The 16483-nt window shown below is 42.8% G+C and overlaps 1 protein-coding gene across 2 annotated transcripts in view; it reads left to right on the top strand.

Moving 5' to 3' along the window:
* The first annotated feature begins 2317 nt into the window (after positions 1-2317).
* Positions 2318-16483, top strand: part of LOC126279664 (solute carrier organic anion transporter family member 74D-like) — a 147784-nt gene continuing 133618 nt past the window's right edge. The window contains exons 1-3 of one of the 2 annotated variants that reach the window (XM_049979697.1): positions 2318-2730; positions 5689-5805; positions 9448-9667. In XM_049979697.1, the coding sequence (XP_049835654.1) occupies positions 5701-5805; positions 9448-9667 (325 nt within the window). In that variant the 5' untranslated portion in view covers positions 2318-2730; positions 5689-5700. The remainder of the gene's footprint in view (positions 2731-5688; positions 5806-9447; positions 9668-16483) is intronic. The other variant, XM_049979696.1, reaches the window with a different exon arrangement.

Here is a 16483-nt window from a genome sequence, read left to right on the forward strand (position 1 = left end):
CGCTACAGTCTGGAGCCGAGCGACCACTACGGTCTCAGGTTCGAATCCTGCCTCGGGCATGGATGCGTGTCATGTCCTTAGGTTAGTTAGGTTTAAGTAGTTCTGAGTTCTAGGGGACTGATGACCTCCGAAGTTAAGTCCCATAGAGAGGCAATCCTGTGCGCTAATCCTATAGAGCTGCTTTTCTCGTTGCCGTTTATGAAATATCCGTGTCAGCTGAGGCTGAGCAAAGTTATGGTATGCAGGTGTGTATGGTGTGGACAAAGTTTTGTACGCCTGGCGCACCGTAAGTAGCCGCCGCCGCATATGAAGTGGCGGTTCACCAGCCTCTGCACAGAGGCTTGGTATGGGGCTAGTTCGGAATGCGCCATTGCCAACCGAAGTCATTCATGGTGCACAACGTCCAACATCTGTAGGTAAGAAGGCCTCGCAGACCCATACACCGTGCACATATAATCGAGCCGAGATCGCACAAACGCCCTTTAACACTGGAGCAGACACGTCCTGTAAGGTCCTCATGTACTGTGACTAAGACATTTTAAAATACTTAAAGCGTTAAGTGACCGTCGTTTCAGGCCTTTAAGGTGAGGTAATCACGTAAGCTTCGAGTCAAAAATGAGCCCCAGAAATCTCACCGTGTCTTTAAAAGTAAGGACAGTGTCCCGCATCCTCAACTCAGGAAAGGTTACAATCGAACGAGAACGGTGAAAAAGAACACACACGGACTTCTCGGTGGAAAACGTAAGACCACTCTTCTGCTACCAGACATCCAAACGTCTAAGAGTAAGTTGCAACTGACGCGCTGTCGTTGCAAGGTTTGAAGATGAGCAAAGCGAAGGGAAATGATCCACAAACAAGGAACTCTGGACAGGACTTTTCACCATGGAGGTAATGCTATTAATAGCGATGGCGAAAACAGTCACACTTAAAACGCTACCCTGAAGTACAACGTTCTCCTGCTCAAAGCGGTCAGACAGGATGTCACCAATTCGGTATCTATAATATCGTGGCGAGAGGAAAGTTTGGAAAGTAGGCGAGAGGTACTTGCATTCGTCATTTGTCCGCGAAAGGCAAAGGTTCAGGGCTCAACTCCCAGTCTGGCAAAAAAGGTTTAATCTGTCAGAAAGCTTGAAATCAGCGCACACTTCGACGCAGAGTGAAAATTATTCTAAAAAACAGGTTTTAGTCCAATATATTGGTCTCAAAAGCGTGATGGTGATTCGACTGTCAGTTGGAGTGTTGATTCTTAGTAGTACTTCGGTGTAAATGGAGAGATATAAGTCGGGTGTTCTACTGTTGTATTCGTCATTTTTTTGTATTTCCAATCTATCTTTTTTGAGAGTGGTTTGATGTGCTTCGTCATGACTTCCTCTTCTGCGCTTCTTAATCTCAGAGTAGCACTTAAGTCCATCGTCTTATTTGATAGAATTATTCCAACACTGGCTTCATCTATAGTTTTCGTTCTCTGCGTCTCTCTCTGTAGTTGTCGATAAAGACGCAAACACAAGTCTGCGCCGGCCGGTGTGGCAGAGCAGTTTTAGGCACTTCAGTCTGGAACATCGCGACCTCTACGGTCGCAGGTTCGAATCCTGCCTCAGGCATGGATGTGTGTGGTGTCCATCGGTTATTTACTTTTAAGTAGTTCTAAGTTACAGGGGGCTGATGACCTCAGATGTTGAGTCCCATAGTGCTCAGAGCCACTTGACCCATTTGAACAAATCTGCGCTAAACAAACACTTTGAGCCTTATTATGACGGCACAGGTACATACAGTAACTGATACACTCCGGTGAAAACGAGTTCGAACTAGGGACGCAGTGATCAAATCAAATGTTCAAATGTGTGTGAAATCATATGGGACTTAACTGCTAAGGTCATCAGTCCCTAAGCTTACACACTACTTAACCTAAGTTATCCTAAGGACAAACACACACACCCATGCCCGTGGGAGGACTCGAACCTCAGCCGGGACCAGTCGCACAGTCCATGACAGCAGCACCCTAGATCGCTCGGATAATCCCGCGCGGCAATCAGTATTTTCTATAAAATATCTGCATACATTGTCGTTAAGAGTTCGATATTAAGCCGCAGCTCCCTTCCGTGTCTTCCAAAATGACAAAAGTGTGCTGAACGCTTCTGGTTCATTAGGTGTCAAGTTCATTCGTCGCCTGCCCGCAAAATGTCTGACGTCAGACAACTGTAGCATTACCCGTGAGACAGTTTAGTCTGTAGGGCTGTGTGGGTGCGAGCTTGTTGCTGCCAAGTTCGCTTAACTGACGTGGCTAAAGGCGTACACCGTGCCAAGACTAGAGCAGCACAACGGCAGACGTCGCGGGCCAGTCACACACCGCACGTCGAAGCCTTCGCGTTAGATGACGCTCCGCCGCGGCGCCAGTTCGTCACGCTTATCGGTATTACCATACGATTGTTAGTTGTCCCGCCTCTCAGAATCTGCGACTCTGTTTACGGAGGTCTCTTTGCTACCGGCGTTCAGGACAAACTCAGGTATTCTTATAATTTCTATTTTTTAAGCTGAGTAGTGCGTGAAAGAGCCCATGCTTTGAACGATACGTTTATAAGGATAAGCTGAATCAGCTCGATGCCACTACAATGGTGCACAAGAACGTAATTTAGTGTCCAGGTTCTGACATACCCCACGACCTAAAGCTAGACATGCAGCTGCGACAGTACTTTTAAATTTACTGCAGCATGTAACGTTACGACAGGAGAAGTAAGTAGAATTTATTAAATATTTAGTAACTGAAGGTGGCGCCTTATTGTGGGTACAGGAGTAGTAGTATTAGTAGTAGTAGCTTTACTCATCCGTAGACCTCTTTTTACAGGGATATAGGACATGTCAAACTGTTTACAAATTTAGATCAATTTAAAATAAGTTAATTCCTATAAACATATATTTACAGAATTCTAGTTAGAGACAATCCTTAGATTTACTCCTGGTATACAATAATGTTTTTACAAATAACTTATTAAATAATGAAATGCCACATTGTTCACTCATATCTCACTATCAGTCACTGAACACACTATACAAACATTGTTTCATAACACTGCACTCACTACACACACACACACACACACACACACACACACACACACACACTGGTGATCTCTTGGCCATTTTCTGTACCGCAACTTCCCATTTGCTATCTTGAAAAACTGAGTCAGCATCCCTCCATAATGAGTGAGATGTTGAGCTCAGAAAGCGGAAGAAGTGATAGTATTGTGCTCTGCATAGTTTGGGGGTAAGTATTTCTAGAAAGGAAAAAAGCGAGTGGTTCTAGACGTAAGGCAAACTGCCGAATCACTTATATCTCACATACATATTTTCGTCAAGAACAGACAAGTGCTTCAAAATTGCCACAAAAGATGCTACAAACTGGTTCACAAACTGGCTTTGCACTGGCCCTTATATAAACGAAAAACGATGAGAAACTTATCACACACTACCGCCACTAGGATTTTTACAGAATAATACTGGCGAATTAAACAATCAAAAAGTTTTAAGCGTGGCAGTTAGTTCTAGATAACTAAAGAAAATATTTAAAATAATGTAATTGTTGAATTTCTAAAATACCTCATAAAAATTTGTGAAATTTTGTTTAAACAGTTGCCTTTGAAATTTGTAAAATTTAACTAAAATATGTAATATTTCAGTTTGCATTCGTTTACATAATTCTAATGTAGAAGAAGTAGTAGTTTATACATCAATATATCTTTAAAGTCATGCTAAAGATTGTAAAAGTTTATAATGTTTACGTTTTGACTCATCACCGGAGTTAATTTCGTTCTTCATATTAGATGATTCAGAAAAGCCTGCAGCTATGTCATTCATGATTTAAATGATTAAAACTGCACCAGTTACTTATTTTTTGATGCTTAGCACAACACGTTTCGGTTTGTTTACATGAATATGTTTGGTGATGTTTGCATGTGTGATTTTCCGCCTCTCTTTCGAATCTTTTAAATTGGAAGGTATTATGCCTCCTCCATTATTCAGAATGTCGCAATATATTCTATATGATGAAGGAGGCGAAATACCTTCTAATTTCAAAAACTCGCAAGAGAGGAACTAAATCAGACACGCAAATATCGCCAAACATATTCATGTAAGCAATGTTCTTGAAAATGAGAATAAATTCTCGAAACGTGTTGCGCTAAGCATCAAAAAGTAAGTAACTGGTGCAGTTTTCATTATTTAAATCAACAAAGTCGCTTTAATTTCTTTCCTTGAGATATCTGTAGTGTAAAATTGCGTATTTTATTCATAAACTTCAGTGCATAGACAAATTTCTTTCCTTTTGGATTTGAAAATACAGAACTGACTGAACTGAAATACGTATAGGATGTTTCGATTGTACAATTTCGTAATTCAGCAAAGAAGTAGACATAACGAGAACGGAGTGCATCACAAAATTCCCTTGAAAACGCTTAACATGCTTCTGTATGACCCTGGTATCGAGTACTTCATCATGCAGCTGTCCCAACAAGCTAGACGCATATGAAGGGCAGCAACAACATAAACGAAGGAAAAAGTGACTGCTCATGGTATTGCGGCACTTCCTTTCAAACAACCAAATAAAGCCATATGACATTCCTGACAACGACGTGTGACTGGCTGTAATGGTTCTACACTTCACGTGGAGTGTAGCAGGTGGATATGTGCTCTTGAGACGACCGTTACAGGACTATCATTTGCGCTCACCTAGAACCTTCATAGGCAGCATGTTGTCATCGGCTCTTTGATAACTCACTTTTGACATTAAGTCGATCGCTGCGAAGAAATGGGCTAGCTGACAGTTGTCAAAGACTATTTAACTAACGATTTAGCAAACCAAGACATTTTTATTGAGCGCAGGTAGTAAAATGAATAAACCCACCCAGAACGACTTACTTAAGCAACTGACAAGCATAGAGGAAACGGAGCAGAATGGAGCACAGTTACCAGTCCACATGGCTTGTCTGTTTTTAGAAGTACCTAGAGTTCTTGAGTTTACGTACGCTTTGACTATACCTCACAAGCATGAGACTAACTTTTCTTGCACTTGAATGCATTTTAGGCTTAACTCCTATGACTGGTGACCTGATAGCCCTCGAACTCAGTGCATCTTTCTGCTTCAGAATTACGCGCAACGTTTAGTTTACCTTTCTGACTAACACTGCAGATTTTTTGTATCAAAAAGCTTCAGACGTTTTATGGAACGAATGACTGTAGCGTTGTCCTTTCACATCTAACGCAAATCTAGAGACATCAGTTAAATGTAAAAGGAAGAAGATAAGACATTGTGTCGCGGGGGTAACCGAGCGGTCAGAGGCGTCTTGTCTCAGTCCGCGGGGCTTTCCCCGTCGGAGGCTCGAATCCTGCCTCTGTTATGGGTGTGTGTGTCGTCCTTAGATTAAGTTAGTTGAAGTTAGATTAAGTAGTGTGTAAGCTTAGGGGCCGATGACCTCAGCAGTTTGGTCCCATAAGACCTTACGCCAAATTTCCAAATAAGGCACTGTATTAGGTAAAATGGAGCACTCAATACACGACGAATGAAAGTGAAGACTTCAAAAAATTCTGACCATTCTAAAGGTAACTCTGGCAGCGGCTAAGGTAGAATTTTGCATGCTACTGTATATTCGTAGCTCTATTTTCAGGTCGAGTGAACACATGCTACTGCTGCCGCAGAGTTGAGGCCTGATGGCAGCGGAAGGTAGCTGCGACGACCGGTCAGAGGGTCACGCTGAGCCTCGCACCCCGATGCGGCTAGTGGATCCACAGCTTCGAGATGCGTCTGCGACAAAGGTAACAGCAGCTGTACAGCAGTATTTACCTCGCGGATGCTCTGTAAACGGTTAATACTGTAGCTAAGAAGGAAACACTTATTGGTCAAAGCGACCAGCAACAATAAGCTTATGAAACCGACTTCCGTCTATTACAAAAAAAAAAAAAACGCTTTCTTTTGCCGACAAATTATTTTGTGCAGATTATAAGAACTGAATAAGCTACCTCAGTCTGACGGTCAGAGTCCAAAACTTGGTGGTACATTACTGACGCTAGAGACGACCCACGCCGAAGTTCAACTGCTAAGAGGAGTGAGATCGTGGAACTGGCCAGAGGGCACGACGACGGCCTGGTAAAAGTACTCGCTAGGGTCAGCCCAGGAAGTTCGGTGGCGCGGCTGTTTCGGCTGTCTGCCCCTGGCGGCGTCCCAGGTCAGATTAAAGGAAGACATCGAAGCAATTCAGAGGCCGGCTGCTAGGTTTGTTACCGGTGGGTTCAGCCAACACATGAGTATTAGGGGCCGCAGCTCGTGGCCCTGAGGTAGCGTTCTCGCTTCCTGCGCATGGGGTCCCGGGTTCGATTCCTGGCGGGGTCAGGGAGTTGTTGTGTTGTCTTCATTATTATCATCATTCATCGCCATTACGGTCGGAGGAAGGCAATGGCAAACCTCCTCCGCTACGACCTCCGCCACACACCGTCAGGTGGCTTGCAGAGTATGGATGTAGATGTAGACCTTGCCTAGTGGGCGGTGCGGGTCTCCCGCATCGTTCCCTACAGTCCAAGGATTATGGGGCCTCGTCATCATCATCATCACGAGTATTACGGAGATACATCATGAACTTAAATGGGTATCCTTGAAGGAAAGACGACTTTCTTTTTGTGGAAGAGTAGCGAGAAAATTTTAGATAACCGCCATTTGTAGCTGACTGCAGAACGATTCTAATGCCGCCAACGCACAGTTCTCGTAAGTACCAAGAAGAGGAGATGAGGAATCAAGGCTCCCACTGAGGAATATAGGAAGTCGCTTTACCATCACTGTGTTTGAGAGTGGGGCGGGAAAGGAAATGACCGTGGTGGTACAAGGCACCCTCTGCCATGCATAATGCAGTGGCTTGCGGAGTTTATACGTAGATGTAAATGTAGATGCAAATGGCACGCTGGAAGTCTTCTGTCTAATAGTGTCCCTGCGGATTGCTACTGACTGGCTCTCCCAAAGAATATTAATCTTTGAGCCTTTTAAATTTAATTCAGCCAATACATACTGCTTTCTCGCATTGAGAGGTCTCACTTGAGAATTGATGACGGGTCTAGTTACACTGACGAGATAAATCTTCACCATGTCACTCATGTTATCTTGAAAATAAATAAACTAGAAACCTCTTCAGAAATTTTTACGTAAAGTCTTACCAGTGTTCAGCTTCTCGAAGTACATCTGAACTTCATTTTTACCCCGTATACAGAGGACCAACGAAGACTCTTGAAAATGACTCTGTTGGTGGCTGGTTGGGATTTATAGGTTATAATGCAGAACACTCTTAACAGGCACGATGGTTTACTTTCGGTGTACGGACGACTGTGGTACGAACAAAAATTGCAGTAAATTTTTGTTTTCGGTAATAGATGACAGACAGAATTTTGTGAGAAATTGTGAAATTTGGTGTATTAGCAAAATGGCAACTGTGACGTTAGTACATCGACAGGAATGATGACAAGAATGACAAACCACTTAAGTTTTTAACTGAAAAACGTTCACATCGACATTTATACAGTCTAAACATGTACTGATTATGAGCGTTGTTAGAGTCACACTCGGAGCAAAAAAACTGTATGAATGACTTCAGCATGAGTCAGAAAATTCGAACATTGCTCAATCTGGGATTGCAAGTAACCCTCTCCTCACGGAGTATAAAAGTTCTATCTGTTATTCCAGTTTCACTTGTCTAATGATTTCTGAGTTCTGTTTTGACTGTGCATTAGAAGCGAATAACGGTGGTTTGTTTAGCAAAGTATAAAGGTTACATTTATTATTTTTCTTTTACCTCAAGGATAAATATATCGACCCCGGAAGCTATCTACTTGCTGTACATAAACGTTTCTTTTGGTAGAATAATTCACCACCAAAAAACATGAAATATCCAAAACACACTATGCTAGACCATGTTTTGCTTGTTTTAAGCTGTAATGCGTTCCTAGGCAAATTGTAAAGCAAAAAGGAAACAAAGATGACGAGAGAGAGAGAGAGAGAGAGAGAGAGAGAGAGAGAGAGAGAGAGACAGAGACAGACACACAGAGCTACTTCTGTATAAACATATGTAATTTTTTGAAATTTCTAAGGTAGTAGAAACAAAATACTGTTTCAGTTTCTTGCGTTGTTTCACGCTGCACAAGATGTCTCAGAAATGATGTGACAAACTACGAGGTGTTGTAGAGGGTGTCTTGAGGAAAAAATCGAGGTTAGGATCCCTAACCAGAAACGTCATCCAACGAAGCTACTTTTATAGGCGCCGGTGCCAGCGCCTGTCACTACACTACACCTTTGATACCAACGTGGCTTTGTACGCTGTATGCGCGTATACAGAAAAACATTGGAGATTTCAGAGGGTTTCAGGAGAAAAATAAACTGTGAATATAAATCAGTGTCCGAAACTGTCATCCACCGAGGTAACAGTGCAGCTCATTTATGGGAGACGACGCCTTTCTAAAGAGCAGCCAGATCAGTCTTCTCTCGCGGCAATCAGTCGCAAACACTGCGAAACAAACAACATTGCGAGACGTTCCACCTAAGGTCCGTCAGCGTACAAGTGGCGTTACCTGCTGAAGGGATGTCCTAGTAACAGGCGCCAGTGACTATGACTTCGACGATCTGTAACGTCGTTGGATAACGTTACTGCACATGGTTACTATCGTCAATTATTTCCTCTAGACACCCTCTACAGCCTCTTGAACTTTGTCGCAACATTGCTGTCACACTTTCTGTATTTTTCTCACTCCATCTAAAAATTGGGCGCTACAGAATTTAAAATTTAAGGTCGTTGATCAAGTTTAAAAAGCAAGTAATTGACTATTTTACACTCACTGTGCATCTCATACATCTAGCGCCGAATACAGTGTGTTCCAGAAGGAACGGTCAACATTCAAGAATATGATAGGTACGATCATTCGAAGCAAAGCAGTCTAGTAAACGTGTCTCTAAAATATGCATCTTAATAGCTACAAGCTCTTGTTCTGTAGAATAAATGTGTTTCACAGTACCGTTGATGAACAAGTGCTCATAGCTATTACGGCATACATTATAGAGCGCGTGTTTACATGTCAGTTTTTCTTGCTGTTGACCATGCTATCACATCTCAAAATTTGGAAAGCAAAGTGTTTGAAGTAGAAGAGATTTGTTACACAGTATCGAAAATGAAGAAGACCTCATAACTCTTAACTTATGCATTTTAGAGCAGATGTTTGCTTCGAATGATCCTTCCTGTCATTTCCCTGAGTATTGACCTTTCTTCCTGGGAGAAAAAGTATAGCGGTATACAAATGGTCAATGTCGCCCTTGTTTTACGGAGTTTTCTTTCTGGTCCTGTTAGTTAAAATGAGAATCAACCTAGAATTGTTGTGTGACACGTATTAATCGCATATCCCTTCTGACAGACTGCTTTTGTTGCGCAGCCGACGGATCAAGCGGCAAATGCACCAAAACAAGACGAACACGACCTCGTGTGTGGCTTGGCTGGGTGGACTCCCAGCTGGCTCCAACGCTTCGCCACTGTCAACACATACACCTTGTTATGGGGGCTGCTCGGCATGGCCGAAATAGCAATTAACTCCTACCTCGGCGCTATCATCAACACCCTCGAGAAATCCTTCGAGCTGACCACCACCACTTCAGGTACGTTTCAGCACTGTTCGTCCAAATGCAGTAGAACAGACGCATGTGTTTGAAACCATCAGTCTTTTCAATGTCTTACGATCTTCCATCTGTTATCCTGCGGTACTGTTACTATATCTGCGTACCTTCTACGGTAGTATCCTTAATAATATGTTTTGCATATTTTGTCTATCCATACAATTTCCACCTTGTAATGCCCTTTACGTCGCCAAGTTAACGGTTCCTGACTGCCATTGCACATGTCCTAACACTCGTAGGTCTCACTAATTGGAATTTAACGCTGAATTCTTCTTCATTATTCTTTTTAGTACGGTACCTCTTCGTTTAGCACATTGTATCTCTACTTGATTTTTATCGGCTTATTGGCAACACCACAATTCAAATATTAATTTTTTCTTGTCAAGTGTTCCTATATTCATATTCCACCTCGATACAGTCCTGTGGCTTAGATCTACATTTTTGACGAGTATCCCTTGTTGCATAATTTTGCTTGATATATGGTAGAATTCTCTAGCTCCTGTATTTAAGAAATCGGTGTTCTCCTTTCTGCTACTTGTACATCATTAAGAAACGAGAGTAATTTCTACGTCCTAGATTTTTTTGCTAACGAGGCAGACCATTTGTGACTATATGATAGAAATGAAAGGGCTTAATAAAAGAGTGTGACTTGGTTTAATTTTAGTTAATTACGTATGTGTCTAGGAGAAAGCCACACAGCCATCACATTGCCTGATTCCTGTTTAAATATTTCGTGGCATTTGTTTAAATTTCAGGTAGGATACGTTGGGCGGAAAGCAAATACGCTCGAGAACTTGTGGTTAGAATTTACATACATTTTTATAAGCTGCGAGTGTAACAAAAATTACTATGTTTTCGTTTTTATCTGCAGTTCAGTGGTCGAGTAACGAGTGTGCTACTTGTAAAATGATTGAAAGTTCTGACAACTTGTACTGTTCCATGCAATAATTCATAAGTCCGTTAAACTACCTGTGAAAAATACTTTAAATCTACGAACTCATACAATGATTCAACAATTCTTGATGACTGTGCTGCATTTCAGAGTTGAGATTCGTAAAATCTTATTGCGCAAGATTTTTCTCAGTCGGCCAGGATATGAATAAATATTACATATCCTTAGACATCTCGCACGAGAATTTAACACTTTTGGAAGCGACAGATGAATGGCACATCAGCATGAAGCTTCATGTAAAACTTCATAAAACATGCACTTAAGTTTAGAAACATGATTCAGCCAGTATTCGAACCCACGCTCCGCACGCCTCAGGCGATCAATCTACCACATACCCACGCTGCTTTTCGAAAGAGCGCCACCTTATTTTAACACGTTTATAGTGGTCAGAAAACTTCAAACTCAATTTTCTCGAGTATTTTTTAGAGTTGCATGAACTGCTTTACATGAGATGTGTTTGAGTTCTGAACTCCACGAACCATAATTATAAAAAATTGCAAAAATCAGGTTGCTGTGTGGTCCTCCCATCAGCTAGGTTAATATCTAGGTCACGAATATACTAAATTGAGTTAATTAATAACACATGAATTCCAGTTTCACTTGTAAAGTACAGAAAATCAGTTAGGTCTTCGGATCTGACGATATCTGCTTGTAGAAAGATTACGTCCTTAGGTGGAGGCGCTCAGCTCCCCGTTCTCCTTTACAACTGAGACCTCTCATTTCCGTAGAGGTTTCTTGATGCTTATATAGGTAGCACTATAAAAATGGAAATACCGTCTCATACGCCGCTGATCGTGAACGAGTATTTACAACACAAAGGAATCCTGCACTTGGAAGCAGCCGCTCTCTCTCCGATCTGCATCCCACAGGTTGTGTCTCGGTAGCCACGTTGCTTTCCGCCATCCTCCAGATCAATACTTCTCCTTGAGATTTGCGTGAGGACCTTCATGTATTGTGTATATCACAAGTATCGTCACAAACAGCGTCGATTTCATGAGGTTACAAACTTGAATCCGACGCCTCCCGTGTCAGATGCCCCAGAAATTAGTATCTGGTGGAGGTTTTTTATCAAAAATTCCATATTACATTTACGGGTATACTAATCGTTCTAATTAAGTCTCAGGAGTAAAGGAATCACATTTCACTTCTAAACAGGCTCATTTAAACAATGTTTTCTTCATGTACATGAATTTTGGTCACACTGACTACTTTCATTTCTCTATTCGACCTTACATATCCTATCATTCCACTTCTAAAAGTTCTCTGGATGAACGCTGTGAGAGGGAAAGATTAAAACCAATAATAATAAAATATGTTTCCATTGTTTATCCGTAGGAAAACGTAGATCGAACATCAGCTTCCTCAGTCTGTATCAAGGAAAAAGAGCGTTGCGAAAGCAGTCTTGTCATGTTACATACTTCACTTCTTATTTAGTCTACATGTGAAACAGAAACAAAGTTTCAGTTGAGGATCAATACGTCGTAGTTATAGATCAAATATGAGACCAGACAAGCGCCTGAACATATGCGACGCAATTAAGAACAAGAAGTAATCGTAAACAGCAGTCTGTGGGAATTCAGTACGGCGGTTTCGGGTTCAAAGCGATGCTCGCGTAAGTCTCTAGTGCCAACTCTCCTTATTGTACCACCAATCTAGAGCTTTGCTGTTAAGTGTTCAAATGGTTCAAATGGCTCTGAGCACTATGGGACTCAACTGCTGTGGTCATCAGTCCCCTAGAACTTAGAACTAATTAAACCTAACTAACCTAAGGACATCACACACATCCATGCCCGAGGCAGGATTCGAAACTGCGACCGCAGCAGTCTCACGGTTCCGGACTGCGCGCCTAGAACCGCGAGACCACCGCGGCCGGCTTGTTAAGTGTTACATCGCTGCTATAACTAAACTTCATTTACATCTACACACTTACTCCACAAGTCGCTGTAGAGAACATGGCGGACGGTACATCGTACCAACATTATCGACTTTTTGTCCTATTCCAGTCGCGTATTAAGCGAACAGACTGGTTTTTATCTCTCATACCTTATCCTCATCATTTACACGCTCGATATACCACGCTGGAAGTGTAATGGTTGCACAGTTGCCTCCAATACAGTTTCTCTAAATTTACCCAACAGGGCTTTGCGAAAACTACGTCTCCTTCCATAGTATTTAAGTTTTAAATTCTCCGAACATCTAAGTTATTCTATCGTAAGTACCATAACGATCTGTTAGATTAGAGCACCACGCCTGAGTTCATTCTATTTCTGTTGTCATATACACTATGTGATCAAAAGTATCCAGACACCTCGCTGTAAATGACTTACAAGTCGTTGGTGCCCTTCATCGGCAATGCTGGAATTGAGCGTTGATGACAGCTTCCACTCTCACAGGCATAAGTCAATCAGGTGCTGGGAGGTTTCTTGGGGAACGGCGCCCATTCTTCACGGAGTGCTGCGCTGAGGAGAGGTATCGATGTCGGTCGGTGAGGCCTGGCACGAAGTCGGCGTTCCAAAACATCTCAGAGGTGTTCTATAGGATTCAGCTCATCACTCTGTGCAGGCCAGTCAATTACAGGGATATTTTTTTCGTGTAACCGTTCCGCCACAAGCCGTGCATTATGAACAGGTACTCGATCGTGTTGAAAGATGCAATCGCCACCCCAAATTGCTCTTCAATGGTGAGAAGCAAGAAGGTGCTTAAAACATCAATGTAAGCCTGTGCTGTGATATTTTCACGCAAATATCCATGAAAAACACGACCACACCATAACACAACCGCCTCCGAATTTTACTGTTGGCACTACACACGCTGGCAGACGACGTTTACCGGGCATTCGCCGTATCCACACCCTGCCATCGATCGTCATATTGTGCACCGTAGTTCGTCATTTCACACAATGTTTTCCCACTGTTCAATCATCAATTGTTTACTCTCCTTGCACCAAGCGAGGCGTCGTTTGGCATTTATGGGCGTGATATGTGACTTATGAGCAGCCGCTCGATCATGAAATCCAAGTTTTCTCTTCTCCCGCCTAACTTCCGTGGTACTTTCAGTGGATCCTGATGCAATTTGGAATTCCTGTGTGATAATCTGGTTAGATGTGTGCCTATTACACACCACGACCCTCTTCGACTGTCGGCGCTGTCTGTGAGTCAACAGACTAGGACGGCCTGTACGCTTTTGTGCTGTACGTGTCCTTTCACGTTTCCGCTTCAGTAGCACATCGGAAACAGTGCATCTAGGGATGGTTAGGAGTGGGGAAATCTTGCATAAAGACGTATGACACAAGTGACACCCAGTCACCTGACCACGTTCGAAGTGAGTGAGTTCCGCGGAGCGCCCCCATTCTGCTCTTTCACGATGTCTGATGACTACTGAGGTCGCTGATATGGAGTACCTGGCAGTAGGTGGCAGCACAATGCACCTAAAATGAAAAACGTATGCTTTTGGGGGTGTCCGTATAGTTCTGATCACAAAGTTTCCGAGCTTTGGAACGTAACTCACAGAAATAATTACATAATATTATCATTCAGTGCACGATGCGATCTATATTTTTTTACTGCAGTCTTTTTCTGAAGGCTAATTTATTTCACAAGACAGCTGTGTTAATACTATTACAGGATTACTACATGCGCCAATATGTACTGCCATACTCCGATTTATGAAAAGGAAATTTGGAGAGGTTACAGACTTACATTCATATAAAAAATGTAGTAGTGCATATACAACAGCTCAATAGGCAAAAATTAAGAGTACATGTCAATAAAACTGGGCAGTGTTAGTTAAATTATACGATACTTACACCACTGTGTCATGTGTATGCTATATAAAATACTCTGAAGCGCCAAAGAAACTGGTATAGGTATCCATATTCAAACACAGAAATATGCAATCAGGGAGAATATGGTGTTGCTGTCGGCAACGTCTGTATAAGACAAGTGTCTGACGCAGTTGTTAGATCGGTTACCGCTGCTACAATGGCAGGTTAACAAGATTTAAATGAGATTGAACGTGGTGTTGTAGTCGGCACACGAGCGATGGGACACAGCGTCTCCTAGGTAGTGATGAACCGGACGTTTTCCCGTACGACCACTTCACGCGTGTACCGTAAATATTGGGAATGAGGTAAAACATCAAATCTCCGTCATCGCTGCGGCCGGAAGGAGCCTGAAAGAACGGGATCAACGGCGACTGAAGAGAATCGTTCAATGTGACAGAAGTGTAACTCTTCAGCAAATTGCTACAGATTTCAGTGCTGGGCTATTAACAAGTATCAATGTGCGATCCATTCAACAAAACATCATCGATGTGGGCTTTCGGAGTCGAAGGTCCACTCATGTACCCTTCATGAGTGCACGACAAAAAGCTTTCTTCTCGCCTGAGCCCGGCAACACAGACATTGGACTGTTGATGGGTGGAAACACGTTGCCTGGTCGGGCGAGTGTCGTTTCCGATTGCAGCGAGCGGATGGAGGTGTACTGGTATGGAGACAACCTCGTGAATCCATGGACCCTGCGTGCCAGCAGGGCACTGTTCAAGCTTGTGCAGGCTCTGTAACGGTGTGGGGTATACGCTGTTGGAGCGATACGTCTACATATGACTCTAAAGGTGAAACGTACGTAAGCATCCTGTCTGATCACCTGTATCCATTCATGCCCATTGTGCATTCCTACAGATTTAGGGCAATGTGACAGTCCACACATCCAGGATTGCTAGCGAGTGGCTCCTATAACCCCCCCCCCCCCCCTTCTGAGTTTAAACACTTCCACTGGCCACCAAACTCCCCAGACCTGAACATTATTGAGCCTATCTGGGAAGCCTTGCAACGTGTGCTCAGAAGAGATCTCCATCCTCTCTTAGTCTTACGGATTTATAGACAGCCCGGCAGGATTCATGGTGTCATTTCCTTCCAACACTACTTCAGACATTAGTGGAGTCCATGTCACGTCGTGTTGCGGCACTTCTGAGTGCTCGCTGGGCCATACACGATGTTAGGCATATCTACCAGCTTCTTTGGCCCTTCAGTGTAATAACTCTCATAAAATTCATCTTATATGGACGGATACAATGCAAAGCCAACATAAAATAGCGAACACATGTATTAAACGTAATTTAAAATAATAAGATACCATAAAAAGTCGAGATATTACGATGACATGCCAGATGTGGTACCATGAAGATGAATCGCAATACGACGGCTATGAGCTGAGTGCCACATTACAGCATCCATATTGTTCAATGTGCTTGACTGTCCACGTTCGGCTCTGAACAGTTGTGTCAATGTTAGATAAGCGCATCCACCAAGGCAAGGTCGTACGACATCGAATGGAAAAAAGAATCTGTCTTTAATTGTCCTGAGGCCAAAAACCACATAAAAAGCAAAATGACATCGGTTTTTAACTATACTCGGGCAAACAACCGCACAAAAAGCAAAATGACATTCGTTTCTGATGGTCGCGAGACCGGTGCAAGAGATATACAATTGAAATAGAGAAGCAGCGTGTTCCACAACAGGTCGGGATGTCTCGGGGATCAAAATCAGAATGTGTTGCGCAGTACATGCTTCCAGTTTAGTTACGTTTGTAACTGGAGCACTGAACACATCAATTTTGTGATGTATATATGTAGACTGAAGCAATGAATAAAAATTTGTACCAAGGCTGGGATTCGAACCCAAGTTCCCTGCTTACTGGGCACATGAGCTAACAACTGCGCCACCCTGGTATAGTGACTTTGTACAACTGCACAAGACTACGGCCTCTGCAGTCCAGATTCTCATTCACGTCTCAGCCCACCTGATATTCCCTCTAAACTTGAATAGCATTCCAGAATTCCCAACTTTA

Source organism: Schistocerca gregaria, chromosome 1 (assembly GCF_023897955.1).
Source record: "Schistocerca gregaria isolate iqSchGreg1 chromosome 1, iqSchGreg1.2, whole genome shotgun sequence".
NCBI lineage: Eukaryota > Metazoa > Arthropoda > Insecta > Orthoptera > Acrididae > Schistocerca > Schistocerca gregaria.